This window comes from Molossus molossus, unplaced genomic scaffold, assembly GCF_014108415.1.
Source record: "Molossus molossus isolate mMolMol1 unplaced genomic scaffold, mMolMol1.p scaffold_m16_p_19, whole genome shotgun sequence".
Classification (NCBI taxonomy): Eukaryota; Metazoa; Chordata; class Mammalia; order Chiroptera; family Molossidae; genus Molossus; species Molossus molossus.
In genome coordinates, this window is record NW_023425354.1 from 10,216,278 (window position 1) to 10,230,826 (window position 14,549).

At 52.2% G+C, this 14,549-nt stretch overlaps 1 protein-coding gene across 3 annotated transcripts in view; it reads left to right on the forward strand.

Annotated features, from left to right (window-relative positions):
• Nucleotides 1-473: 473 nt before the first annotated feature.
• The window catches only part of RGS9 (regulator of G protein signaling 9), a 51,766-nt gene continuing 37,690 nt past the window's right edge, over nt 474-14,549 (forward strand). For all 3 annotated transcript variants that reach the window (XM_036268376.1, XM_036268377.1, XM_036268378.1), the window contains exons 1-7: nt 474-654; nt 7,463-7,559; nt 9,352-9,402; nt 10,754-10,860; nt 11,073-11,124; nt 11,380-11,438; nt 12,306-12,382. In XM_036268376.1, coding sequence (XP_036124269.1) covers nt 598-654; nt 7,463-7,559; nt 9,352-9,402; nt 10,754-10,860; nt 11,073-11,124; nt 11,380-11,438; nt 12,306-12,382 — 500 coding nt within the window. In that variant the 5' untranslated portion in view covers nt 474-597. The remainder of the gene's footprint in view (nt 655-7,462; nt 7,560-9,351; nt 9,403-10,753; nt 10,861-11,072; nt 11,125-11,379; nt 11,439-12,305; nt 12,383-14,549) is intronic.

Genomic DNA, 14,549 nt, shown 5'->3' on the forward strand with positions numbered 1-14,549 from the left:
ATGCTATAGCAATCCTCCGGTGGATATTATTATCTCATTTTTAAAAAACCTTTCAGATAAAGAAATGGAGACCTAGAGACTTGAAGGCTCTTGCTCAAGGTTGCCCAGCTGGCTAGTGGCAGAGCCGGGAGAGGAACTATATATATCGCGCTTATTAGTAAGGTTGCCTTGTCCCACTTCTGTACATAACTCCGTCCAGTGAGTGGGAGGATCTGTCGCCGAGAGTTTAAAGGCTCGCTCCTCCCACTCGCGAGTCTCTGACACGCACACAGGTCTCACCTGAGGCTCTGCTGGGCTCCGGCGGCGCCAGACACCGCCCCCTGGCGTCAGGTAAGTGCAGCGCAGCGCATGCTAATGAGCTCGCGGCGCGGGTCACTGATTGGCTGGCTCAGATTCCAGCTGCTTTCCCAGGGGCGTGAGCCCAGCGCCAGTAAAGGGACCCTGCAGGCAGCCGCCGCCCGGGCCCCCTGCCCTCCCGGTCCCCCCACCTCCCTTGGACTTACGGGTGTGTACGAGGCACACTGGCTCCTTCACTTGCAGGCTTCTGCTTTTCTCTCCCCTTTTGGGTTCTGGTTCCGAATTCATCCAGGGTCCAGGATGACTATCCGACACCAAGGCCAGCAGTACAGGCCGAGGATGGCCTTTCTCCAGAAGGTAAGCGTGGTCGGTCACCCGGGCCCTGGGAGGTGGGCAGGGACCCAGCTCGGGGGAGTGTCCGCGGAGATGCCGGGAGGCTCGGAGCGTGTGGGCAGGAGTGGAGGGCATCCCGTGTGGTCCATTAATGCTGCTGCTGCTGCTGCTGCTGCCAGTAAATGATTTATTTGCAGTGTGTGTGTGTGTGTGTGTGTGTTTAAAGACTGTAGTAATTAGGTTTCCATGGAACCTATCTATAGTGGAGAACCGGAGGCGGGGCGATGGTCTGCTGGAGGCTCAGAACAACCTGTTACTTAGGAGAGGAGGGCACCAGGAGGTCCAGCCCCGGCTGTCAGATGTGACTGTCTCCTGGTATTGTTACAAGGCATCCAGATGTTAAATGAACATTTTTGGTTATTTATCGGATCCCAAACAGCGATATTTTCATTGCGCGCGCGTGAGTTTGTGTGCACGTGTGGTGGCTGTGTACACATTGATCGAGAAATGACATGATGTATAGGATAAAGGGACACCCCACTCCCAGCACCCCAGATCACTCATTCGAGTATGTGTATCTGCTTATCTCAGGTCTCTTTGCTGGTAGTAGAAGTCAGAATGTTTTCTCTTCCATCACTGAGACTTTCTGAGGCCAAGTGGCCAGGCACAGGGTGTTCTGTGGTCATGGGGGAGGTAGAATACATCGTGTGGGGTGGTATATTTGGGAACAAAGTAGATCATTTTGTCCTGAACTCTTAAGATAACCAGCGTCTGAAGAGATCGTCAGAGGATTAGGTCCTAGGTCACTTGTCCACCCTTCCTTCCCTCCACAGCCACTTGTCACGGTGCAGTGTCCACCATCTTAGGCTTATCGTGTTGAGTCGAATTAGCTGAATGCTTTGTGACAAGCAGAGCCCTGCTCTGCGCCCCTAGAGCTCAGCAGATGGGTGTAGCCAGTGCCTGACTTTCCTGATTTGCCCAGGACTTTCAGTGCTAAAACCTGGACAGTGCCGGGCACACCGGGACGGGTGGTCACACTCGTTCTGTCCACTTCAAGAAGCGTGTGAGGCTTCTCCTTAAAAAAAAAAAAAAGTCGGAATGTTGTCTCACTCAGAGAGAAGCCTGAGAACTGATATTGCAGACACCAGCTCCTAAAGCAGAAGAAACCACCGGAACTCCTTGGCTGAAAGGTACAAGTCAGCCACCAGGATTTCCCAGACTGCCTTCTTTCTCCCAGACAGAGCAGGCTTGGGGCTTGGAGAGTGCTTGTCTGCAGACATTCTGTTTGTCATCAGAATCTCAGGCTTCTTTCCATCATGACTGCTATCTAGACGAGTTTCTTCTCCTTACCTTGGCCTTCTGACTGGAGTCTTGGCCACCAGCTTGCTCTCCTCCACCCCACTCTTGTCTCCTTCACCCTAGTTTCCTCTCTTCCACCCCAGCCTTCCCCTCCTCCACCCCAGCCTCAACTCCCATCAATCTGTTGTTCTACTTATTTGTGCTTTCGCTGGTTGAATCTTGTATGTGCCCTGACTGGGGATCAAACCTGCAACCTTGGCATGTCAGGACGATGCCCTAATCAACTGAGCCACCCGACCAGGTCCGGCATTGGTATTTTAAATAACGCTTCCCAAGAATTTAAATGCATAGCTAAGATGGAAGCCCCTGGGGACATTTGACAAATTCTGAAGACGTTTTGGGTTGTCACAGCTGGGAGGGGGATGCCATTGGCATTTCATGGGTAAAGGCAGGATGCTGCTAGACATCCTACAGTGCACACAGGACAGCCAGCCCCACAGCAGAGAGTGATCTGGCCCCAGATGTCAACAGTGCCTCGGCTGGCAGATGCATTGGAAGCTGGAGATGTGCCTGTAAACATGCAGGTGCCAGGTGGGCAGAATCTGACAGTCCAGGATGGGGGCCAGACATTCCACTGAGGCAGGATTTGGTGGGCAGACAGGAGACACATCAAAAACAAAAGCAGAATCAACAGATGTTGGCCACCTCGGCTGGGGTCATCTAGGATGCTCCTTGGGCTTTTGACCCGGGTGTAAAGAGCAGGGTTTGGGGAACGACTATGAGCACTGATTAGGGTATGGTACTTGTGAGGGTCTACCAGACATTGCGGTCAGATGGCCAGGAGGTCAGCTGGCCTCCATGTGGTCAGATGTATTAGCAGGAGCCCCTTCTGCTTTGTTAGCAAAACAACCCCGTGGCTCTGGGTCACTTTCTGCATCTTGGTACAGAAAAGTCCTGATTATTATCACCCACCCCTGGGAGCCTTCTCCAGCTGAAAGGAAAATTCCAGCCCACAGATCTTGCAGTGAGTGACAGCTTCTTAATGCGAGGAGTGGGTGTGGGCGTGGAGGGTGGGATGTGGAGGCCGCCACAGCCATCATTTCTGCTCCTTCGTGATGTGGGGGTTCCCTGTCACGCCCGCAGTCACACCGCAGCACGTTGGCACCGTGAGAAGCAACGTGGGCTGACACCCCGTCACCTCTGCCCCCAACATGGGGTCAGACGGGGTCCAGCACAGCTTGGCTCCGTGACATTTATCTGTTGCTTGGGAAGGAGATGGGGCTCCTTGGAGGTGCTGGGGAGCTGAGGCTGGTTAGGAGGGGCATTGACTCTGGGGGGTTGGGAGGAATGGCTATCTTCTTCCTCATCTCCAAAGGGATGCTCGCCGGGCAGAAGTTGGCAGCAGAAAGGCATGGGCTTCTCACTCCTGGAGAACTTGGGAAGTAATTCAGACCCTCTCCTGTCTGTGATGGGCAAAGGGGTTTTCTGATGAGGTGTAAGAGGAAACAAAGCAAACACTCATCTGGTCTGGCTGCCACGACAGAGGCCACAGGCTGGGTGGCCTACACAACAGACATTTATTTGTTCACAGTTCTGGAGTCTGGAGATCACGGTGTGGGCAGGGTTGGTTTCGTCTGCGACCTCTCTTCTTGGCTTGGAGACGGCCGCTTTCTCCCTGGGTCCTCATGGTCTTCCCTCTGTGTGTGTCTGTGACTTACCTCCTCTTCTTAAAAGGACACTAGTCATATTGGATTAGGAGCCACACTGATGGCCTCATGTTAACTTTGTTACCTCTTTAAAGGCCCTATCTCCAGAGTCACATTCTGAGGTCCTGGGGGTTAGGACATCAACATATGAATTTGGAGGGGGCACATTTCAGCCCCTAACAGAGTTTCTCAGAGGCAGTGCCACCAACCAGAGTCCTGTTGTTTTCTTGTTGAGCGACTGAGGAGACCCCTCCAAGGAATTGATAGAAGGAGAGTCCTGGGGAAAACTGATTGACATACCCATGGGCCCAACTCCCTGGAAATGTTCTCAAGGTCCCTGTGATGCCCCCATCCTTTCTGGGGAGGGTGATACACCTGCTAGAGAGAAATCTGACTCCCTTCATTGTGCTTTAAAAATAACTCTCATTATTCCTCCTCTGGAGGTTATTTTCAAATTCTTTACAAGTAGATTTTTAAAATTTATTTAAATTGAAGAGGGGATCAAATCCCCTGACTTTCTCTCTGGGAAACTCAGGTGTCTGACTCTTAAGGTGGGTTTCTATGTCTTCTCCAATATCCGGGTCCTCTGTTTCCATGAGATGCTGCTGTTTCCTCTAAAAATTATTTTAAAAGAAATGTCGAGTTTCATCTGGCAGGCTCTCACGTCAAAACATCAGGCACTTCTTGAAGTAGCATTTACATCCATGGCTGGTGGTTGGTTGAGAACTCAGGAAGGAGTGACTCCTGCAGCCCGTGGCTCCTGGGTCCCCTGGCCACGTCCAGGAGGAGCGGGGCCACTCCCAGCCCCGCCTTTTGCTCGTCTGCTGCTGCGCAGCTCTGCTGACCAGGGGCCTGGCCTTCTCACTGTGAAGACGAGGACTGCAGCTCGTCAGGTTCCCGAACACGTCTAAGCCCAGAAAGTGCCCTTGCACATGGGAGCAGCCTGTGGTCAGTCTGGCACAGGGAGCCCCAGGCACCGCCTGGGTCCTGCTGGCTGAGCTGCTGGCCCTGTGCCCGGAGTGACCCCGACCGTGCTCCTGATCCTGCTTGTTTCTCCCGATTGGGGTTCAGGCGCGCAAATACGGGTTTAGCAACAGATTAAAAGAGGAATCTCAGCCCTCAGCATTGACCCAGGGCATTGTCCCACACCCCCCTCCCTCCTGGGGGAGGTGGGAACCTCCAGGCTTCAGGAGGGCAGGTGGCGGGTCTCATTCGTCCAATTTAGGACCCCTTGGCGGGATTGCTTCCCCCCTCCAGTGCAGCTGGGTCAACCTCTGTCTAAGGCTCTACTTTTAGATTTTATTTTATTGTGGCAGAAGCATTTCATATGAGAATTTGAAGTGCACAGACAATATTGTTATCTCCGTGTCCAATATTGTAGAGCAGACCCCCAGAAACTATCCATCTTGCTTACCTGAAACTTAACGCCCTTTTATTAGCAATTCCCCCCCCCCCCCCCCCGCCCCAGCTCCTGGAAGCACCATTTCACTCTGATTCTATGAATCTGCCCATTAGACACCTCACCTGCGTCCTTCTGTGACTGGCTCCTATCACTTAGCAAAGTGTCCTCCGGGTTCATCCATGTTCTCCTAGTGCAGACTTTCTGTTTTGAAAAGGCCGCGTGCTCCCCACTGTTTGCACATACCCTGTTCTCTTCTCTGCCGCTCCATCGGTGGACATCGGTGGTTTCCACGTGTTGGCAGTTGTGAATAGCGCTGCAGTGAACACACAGTGCTAATACCTCTTCGAGATCCCGATGCCAACTCTTCAATAAACACCCAGAGGCGGGACTGCTGGATGATATGGCCATTCTGTGTAATTTTTGGAGGGACCTCCATACCGTTTGCATTTTGCATTCCCAGCAACCATGTGCCACAAAGCTTCCGGTTTCCAGGTCCTCACTTTCCAGGCGTAGAGAAGCCGGGGCCCTCCCACGATTCCTCCCTCGCTCCCTCCCTCTACGTACAGCCCCTTCCTCACTGTCTAGGGAAATCCTACTCATCCTCTGGGTACACTGGTTTTTGATCATCTCAACCATCCTCTTCTTCCTGGCTCTTATTCCATTAGGCACCTTCCCTAGTTTTTGGTGCAAAATTCCGTCTGCTCTTGCCATCTGGTGAGTACTTGCTCGATGCATAGCGCGATGGGAAGTGCTTTACGTGATCAATCTCCTTTCATCTTCACATCATTCCTCTGATGACGAGCTACTTGCAATCCATTTTACAGAGAAACGAGTCTTAGTGAGATGTAGCCATTTATCTAGCTCATACATTGGAGCAGGGATTCGAACGGAGCGTTTTATGCACCCAGATCGCCAGTGTTTCTCTTAGTTAAATTTCTATTTTCCTACAAATGTCTTCCCAACTCTCCCAGGACCGGAAGTATTCTTTACCTTGTTGTTTCCCCCACATGTATTTCACTGGGGGGGTCGAGCTCGGTTCTGACTCCCAGGCTCTGAACACAGCCCTGCATGTGAAGTTTCTAAGATGCACTAATTGTACAAATGCTATTACTGATGGTTCTATCAACAACCAGTAACATATATGTCTCCTCACAAAGCATCTCTCTTTATGTTTCTATGTCTTTATCCTTATATATCTTTATGCCTGTATAACATATATTTTGCCTCATAAAGCATTTTCACACAATTAATTAGATTCTAAGAGATTATAAAACCATATCAATTGGTTGGATACGTACTATCAATGTACTCTTTTTATGGTAGAGGAAGGAAATTTAAAGAGGAAATTCTCCAGGTAGTAGACAAAGGAAATCCTACTGGGAGGCTGTGAGAGGCTTAAGTTCCTTTTGTTTGGACCACAGGCACATGCCAACTGTAAAGGGACATTGTTGACTGTACAGGGCCACACAGCTTTAGAGAGTGTCATTGCATTAAATTGCAGAAGAATAACGGTGATGTAACCAGGTTAGTTCAATTGCAGGAAGCAGGTAGACCAGTGAGCTCTTTTAGCTTGGGGAGTGGACAGGTTGGTTTTCAGGTGCAACCCTCCGCGAAGACAGGTCCAGCTGTATGCAGCTGTCCTGGCTTCAGGTCCAGCTGTGTGCAGCTGTCCTGGCTTCAGGCCCAGCTGTGCACAGCTGTCCTGGCTTCCAGAGAGGGAAACTTGGCCATTGACTGAGTGGAACGGCCCTTGCAGGGTTCTGAGTGCAGAGGTAACGTCCAGAATAATGAAGACTCACTCCCGCTGCGCTGTTGAGAACAGACCGAGGGGTTGACGTGGCAATGGCGACACCCCATCACTCCCCGACCAGACTCTAGCAATAGCTCTGAAGAGATGTCCCTGCTTTTCCCTGCCGTGCCACCCTTCCTACTCGTGTCTTCCCGCTGGCCCAGACCCCACTTCCAGAACGCAGACCAGATTGTGCTCGTCCTCAGAAACAGCTGCTGGAACCAAACCCACACCACGGGAGGGGCATTCGAGGCCCACTGTGATCTGGCCTCCACCTGTTGTTCCAGCCGCGTCTCCACTGTTCTCTGTCCCTCTCGCACCCTGGGCAGGCATCTCGTGCTGTCCTCTGACTTTCTGTCCAGGAAAATCCTTTCTGTCAAGTCCCACCCTCTCCTGGCAGCCTCTGCGGAATCTCCAGGTCACAGTGAGTCTCTCTGAGCTCACAGTCCGTGAGGGATGCGTGTCTGTGGAGCACAGTCAGTTCTGGTGGCACTGCATGAGGGTCACCCAGTGCCACCCCGGTGGCACGCTCTGCGTGTTCATCTTGGTGTCCCTTGGTCCCTCAGTGCTGCGAAAAAGCCCCGACAGCCTCTGAAACGGTTCTGCTCAGCCAGGCTGTTCGCTTGTGTCTTGCAGATTGAGGCGTTAGTGAAGGACATGCAGCACCCAGAGACGGGGGTCAGAGTGCAGAACCAGAAGATGCTGGTCACCAGCATCCCTCATGCCATGACAGGTAACGCGTCTTGTAATTTAGTCTTGTCCTGGAACAGACCACACGCAGGGGCTGGCCACCTGTAGCTCGTGGGCCAAACTTGGCCTGCAGCCTATGTTTGTAAATAAGGTTTTATTGGAGCACATCCACGTCCCCATTTATGTATTGTCTTTGGCTGGGTCAACCGAAATATTTACTCTCTCCAGGGGTGGGGAACATCCGGCCTGCGGGCTGTATAAGGCCCTTGAAATCAATACCAGCTAGTATCACACGCCTCATCAAGTTAGCCTGACCAAATATAACAGGTTAATTAAAAAAATTTTTTTTGTTGATTTCGAGAGAGAGAGAGAGAGAGAAACATCGATCGGCTGCCTCGTACATGCCCCCTACTGGGGATCGAGCCTGCAACCTGGGCATGTGCCCTGACTGAGAATTGAACCCAGACCTCTCAGTCCATGGGACGATGCTCAATCCACTGAGCTACACAGGCCAGGCTAACAGGTTAATTTTTAAGTTGATGATTTTCTATGGCCCGTGAATGATGCTATAAATATCCAAATGGCCCTTGGCAGAAAAAAGTTCCCCTCCCCTGTGTCTAGCCCTTTACAGAGTGCTTTGCTGATTGCCAGACTGCAGGTTCGTTCTGAGGAAGGGGCCAGAGGGAAGGAGAAAAAGAATCAGTAAGGTTACTTTGCAAAGCCATTCCGCCTAGGAGATCATTTAAAAGACATTTACTGTCACTTTCTGTTTGTTTTGGTTTTAATGAAATCAGGTGGCAGAAAATAAAAACCATTTGGCAGAAAACAACTGGCCTTCATTCCACCCTCCCCTGCCTTCAAATTCATAGACTCTTCTTAGCTACCCATGGGGATGATGCCCCGTGTCCTTCCTCTGGGTGTGGGGTAAAGGGGTGCAGAGCAGCATTGGAGAGTATGGACAGAAAGAGCTGGACCCCAAAATAAGAATGCATTTTGAGAAATGTGTGGCATATGCTTTATGATTCGGGGGTTGCAGAGAAGGGTTTGTTCCCCCGGAGGCATATTGGATACAGAAAAGAGACTTCTCTAAGCACTAGCGGGATGCACGTTCTCTCCTGACCTCGTCTCTCTCTGCCCTTCCTGTTTTTTCACCCCAGCCTTCACTCTGCACTGTTCCCAGGCCAGCCCCTGAGACTTGCAGGACTCAGGGTAACTGTGGAACCCACATTCTACTGGCCAAAGTCGTAATCCGCCCTACAGAGTTACTAAAATCAGCCCCACCCTCCTCCTTTCACAGAAGTGCCTTCGCAGTGACCTGGAAGGCCAGGTCAGAATTCTCCGACTCTCAGCTTTCCCCAGGAACTTGGGGGTCCAGGAGAATCAGTCCCCTTTCTCAGCCCACCCCCACTTTTCTCCCCACCACAGGCTTTGACTTAGCCCATGTGTTTGGGCTCCATCTACGGCTCCACAGATAGCTCACCTGGAGTCTGTTTCTTTCAGTGTTAAGACTTAGACTGTTTACTTTCGACTTGAGTCTATGCACAGATTATTGGAAGATAAGAAAAGGAATACCACGAGAGAAGTAGAGATTGAGGGTGTATAGGGGAGGTTAAGCTGGAAATCTGGCCAGAGTCAGATCATGGCTGGCTCCGACGTACGGGCTGCAGGATCTGCACGGAGCACGGTGGGGTAGGGGTGGAGGGGAGCCCCAAACAGTTTGAGCACAAGAGGGATGAGATCACAGCTGAGCAGGGGGAGGCCAGCCAGGCCACAGCGTGGAGGTCAGCGGGTGTGTTAGGAGGCTCTGACGATGGCCGCATACTTCTGTTTTGCAGGAAGTGATGTCCTACAGTGGCTGGTCCAGCGCCTTTGGGTCTCCAGTCTGGGTGAGAGCTGTTCTAGCACCCTTACCAAGGGCTGCCATGCGTAGCACACCAGCATTTCTGCAGGGTGAAGACTCCATGGACGCTTAGCCTGGGTCTCTGAGAAACTGACATGTTAATTGAAGAGACAAGGCCTTCAGGTGTAAAACAACCAGAATCCAACGTGAAGGCATGAGGACTGGGGGACACAATGGTTTCATACAAAACATTGAGAGCATGTCAATGACAGGGGAAACTGGGGAGGAGTCAGTCAAGAAAGGTTTTTTGGAGGGGGCGATGCATCCGCACACTTGGTCTCAAAAGAAGTGATACTTGTGAATCGTGGAGGGGAGCTCGGAGGGTCTGTCTGGAGAAATGGGACGAACAAGGAACGGAGAGGTGCCGGGGGGGGCGGGGGGGAAGCTGGGAGAGATGCCTCTTTCTGGGTTTGGAGGGCAGTGGGGGGAGGGGAACGCATATTTCCAGACTCCCGTTTTATCTGGGAACTAGGCAACAGGAAGCGGGGCGGGGGGTGGGGCTTGAGCACGGCAGTGTGTATGACAGTCCCGTTTAGGCTAGGGTGTTTGGCAGCAATCTGAAGGATGGAATGGAGCAGAAAGAATCTGGGGACCAGATTTCCCACTGGAAAGAAAGGCTGTTGGGACAAGACATAAAAAATGAGGATCTTTGATGGAGGGGGTGAGACGTGAAGGGGTGGCTGGGCGAATGTCTTCCCAAGGCTCGGAGGCTGAGCTACGGGATGGCATGTGGTGGGGTCCTGGGCAGGGTGGGCCTGGTGGACTCTCTCAGTGATGGAACACACCTGCTTTCACTGGTGCCTCTAAGAGCCGGGATGCTTTTCCTTTAATGGTGCACAGTCAGCAACAAGACCTGGAGTGGGGAGGTGGGAGGGGCTGGAGGGTCTGGACGTGGGAGAGAAGTCAACAGTAGCCTCCTTTCCCAGGGAGTAAGGACTGTCCATTGGTCAGGCAGAGGTTTCTGCTCCCGGCTCCTGGGGACTTTCGCAGACCCAAAGGGTCCAAAAAAGCTTCTTCAGGATTTCCCCACCTGTCACCCCTAAAAGCCTACAGTGGACCACCTGTAGCACCTGGTAGCTTTCGGGTTCACTGGCTCCCCTCCAGACCTACCAAGTTGTCATTCCTGGGGGGGGGGGCTGGCTGGGGAACCCTCCTGTCAGCATGCTCCCCAGCTGAGACTGGCCCACAGCCAAGTGCAGGAACCACTGTCCTTGACCGAAGTGCTGTTAGGATGGGGGCATCTCTCCTGGAATTGGGGTGCTGTGTGCGGGCTGGGTCATGAGCTCCTACCTTCGGCCACTGCTCACAACATCCATGACTCAACTGCTTCTCCCCAGAGGCGCAGAACTTGGGCAACTTTATTGTCAAGTACGGCTACATTTACCCCCTGCAGGACCCCAAGAATCTCGTCCTCAAGCCCGACGGCAGCCTCTACCGATTTCAGGTGCGTCTGGGCCTGGGCTTCGGAAATTAACACGGGGTTAATCTTATCTACAAAGATAGTTGCTTGGCTTCTAATCCTCACGGATCAGGGCTGTAGAAATGGTGGGGGGTGGGGTGGGGGGACTAAGGAACTTTTATCTCTTAAGGCACATGGCTGGGGCTTGCTGGGCCACAGCCCACTGTCTAAGTGAGGCTGCCTGGTTTCTTTTGTAGACGCCGTATTTCTGGCCGACCCAGCTGTGGCCAGCCGAAGACACGGACTATGGTAACTGCCCTCCCCCTCACGCCTTTGGCGATGCTTAACGTGCCGCTTATGTACTGGCATTGGTGACATTTGTCTTGCTGTCATCATGGCCTTTATGTCAGTACACGTCTGTGTTGGGAGTGCTCCCGAGGGAAGAGGGCGGGTGTGCGGAGTGTCCTCTCCCCCAGGCTGAGCAGGGCAGCCTCACGCACAGGGAGGCTGCAGATGAACTTTAGAAATCTGATGATGGAAAATGTACATTGTTTTCTTCTCCAGCCATCTATCTGACCAAGCGAAATATCAAGAAGAAAGGGGTTTTAGAAGAACATGAAAAGGTACAGAGATACTTTCTAAAGGTTATTATAATTGAGTGGAATAGAGTCTTGAGCTTTTTCCCCCCTCTGTTTCCCCCATTGCTACATTCATATGTATCCTTATCCATCATCCATCTTCTGTCCATCATCCATCCATCCATCCATCCATCCATCCATCCATCCATCATTTATCCATTTGACCATCTAGCATCCATCCATTGCTCCATTCAGCCATCCACTCATCTATCTCTCCATCCAGCATCTGTCCATTATCCATCCATCCATTTAGAAGCAGTTCCCTGAAGTAAGTTCTTCTGCACATTGAGCTTCAGTTTCTCCTGCTGTAATTTAAGCACGTGTCCCCAAACAATATGAATAAATATGTGTGAAACTGCATATTATTTGGTGAACAGATTTGAATTTGCGTTCGTAATGGGACAATAGGACAGACTTTGGTTTCAGGCCAGATGAGTCAGGTTTCTCAAAGGACACACGCTGATGCCCAGAAGGCTCAGTGTCTGGGCAGAGGGTATCAGTTCTGCTGGTCTCGTTCTCTACAGACACGGTTTTAGAAGAACAGCGTCACAGCCGGGCTAGTCTTATCTTCGGGCATCTGTGATGTTCCGTTGTTGACTATCGAGTCTCCGTGTCCCTCCTCACACTGCTCCCTTCTTCCTCAGAAGATTTGGGATACGTGTCTTTAAAAAGGCTTTTTGCAAATTTGGTGCTTCCCCTTAAGTGAACACCTTGGCAGAACTGGGGCGCAGGCCCTTCGGCTGGGCCCAGTTGCGCAGAGTCGGGGGCACCCCTCGTTGACTTAGGCTTCTGCCCGCTGCACGTGGCATAGGTCACGGGACCCAGTGTTCTCACTCTGTCTTCTTTCCTTAGGAAAATTACAATTTCTTGAACAAAAAAATCAACTACAAGTGGGACTTCGTCATTATGCAGGCCAAAGAGCAGTACAGGTGAGTGAAAGGTCATGTTCGCCCTCTGGTTGTCCCTCCTCCCTCCCTTGCTTGTTTCCGTTCAGTGAAATGAACCTCTGTTGGGCCTGTGGGTGTGAAACACGGGGGAGGCATAGGGAGTGTGAAGACACAGTCTAGCGGGTCAGGCAGATGCTCATGGTGCTGCACTGGGGTGAGAGCCACAGGGGGCAGTTTGCAGAAGGAGCCGTAGACGCGACATTGAACTTGGAGGCTGCATAGGAGGCACCCAGGTGCAGGATGGTGATGGTGGCCGGAGCAGTGAGCTGGGAGAAACCGTGACAACCAGAGCCTGGAGGCAGGGCAGTGTTCTCCATTTGATGAGGTTTCCTGTGGCCGGAGTGGAGAGTCCAAAGCTTGGAACTGGCAGACGTGAGGATGGAGATAGGGCCATGGGGAGCCACAGAAAGGTTTTAAGCAGGGGAGATACCAGGTTCCCACGTTAGCACCAACCAGTGCTGCTGTCTTTTGCCTGCTGCTCATATCGGGAGTGGAGCTGACATCCTCCTGCAGCACACTGTCTTGCCCATCAGAGCCCAGGTGGAAATGCTGGGCGGGTGTGTCCGTCAGGATGGGGCTCGGCTATCGTCACAAACAGCCCCGCATCTCAGGGCCATGCAACCACACGGCTCACTTCTTGCTCGTGTGACACGTCTGCTGGGGGTCAGCTGGGGCCCTGGCATGCTTTGTGCACACTCTGGGACCTGTGCTAAAGGAGCAGCACCATCTCAGCTTTGTCTGCTACCCGAGCAGTAGGGGGGCAGGGCTACGCGGGTCGCAAGTGGTACATGTCACTTCTGCCCACAATTCATTAGCCAGAGCAGGCCATACGGTCATGCCCAATTTCAAAGGCGGACGGGCAGAGATGTACACTATCCCTGTATGCTGCAATGCGGGAGTCAGGACTATCTGGGGACTGATACCGTGATTAGCAAAATGGGTAAGTCCAGCCGGCCCAGCTCCACTTACCCGGACTGTCCGATCCGGGCAGCTCCCGACTTGCTGGTGCACGGTTGGGCTGGACGGCGGAGACCCCGTTCTCACGAAGCAGCCTCGGAACCGGCGTGGTGGTGATTAGTCAGGGTTCTCTAAGAGAAGAGAACCAAACAGCATATAAATATGGATAGATTTGTTCTGAGGAATTAGCTCCCTCAGTTAGGGGGCATTAAGTCCCAAGGTCTGTGGTGGGCAAGCTAGAAGCCAGGAGAGCAGCTGCAAGCTTGCAGGGTCGAGACCCAGGACAGCCTGGGGTGGGACACATTCAGCCCACGGCAGTCTGTCTGGTTCACCAGTGTGCTCCCAGGGGCTTGGAACATACCAGGAGACCAATCAATAGGTGAATGAATAGATGAATGTGATACCCTTGCTAAAAAAAAAAAAAAAATCATAATATGACAAGCTAAAACAATTCCCCATTCCCTGACTCCCTGGGATTCCATTTATTACATCTCTCTTCCAATCACTCCCATCAGAGTGGACCAAAAAAGCGGAGCCAGAAAGGATTATGGGAGCAAATTAGGATCGACTGTTTATCAGGCTGTCGAGCATCATGAAAAGTCACAGTACCTCCGGCTCCCGAGGACACGGGGTAGTTAACCTGGTAGACAATCCAGTTACGTTGGCAGGAGGAAGCTGGAGTGACAGTGTTTATATTTAATTTCCTGAGGACGTTGGTACAACACCCCTCTGGAATGGCCCTCTCCGCCCATCTGCGTCTCTGGACGTTGTTATGTTATTCACAAGACGTTAGCTGGCAAACAAATCTGCCCACTGTGTCTCGTAGGAGGCAGGCCTGTGCGTCATCCCCCGTTGCCTAGGAAAACAAGTGCTACCGAGTGTGAGCGCAGGTCCCCTGGAAATGGTGCTGAATGGGGCCCAGGCAGGGACAATGAACGCTGCCTGGTCCTGTGGCAGCAAAGCACAGTATTGTTTCCTGTTCATGACAGGAAAGGGGGAGACCGAGAGATAAGAGGGAACATAAAAAGCCTTTTGTAGTAGTAAGTCGGGCTCAGAAAAACCCTGACTTGGCACAAACTCTTTGAAGTGACAGTGGAGCCGACCAGAGGGAGGAAGGACCGCTCCCTGAGGTTGGGGTTTTCCCCATCACCAGCCCGAAGTAGCTATGTACGGGGCCCATATGGGATCATAT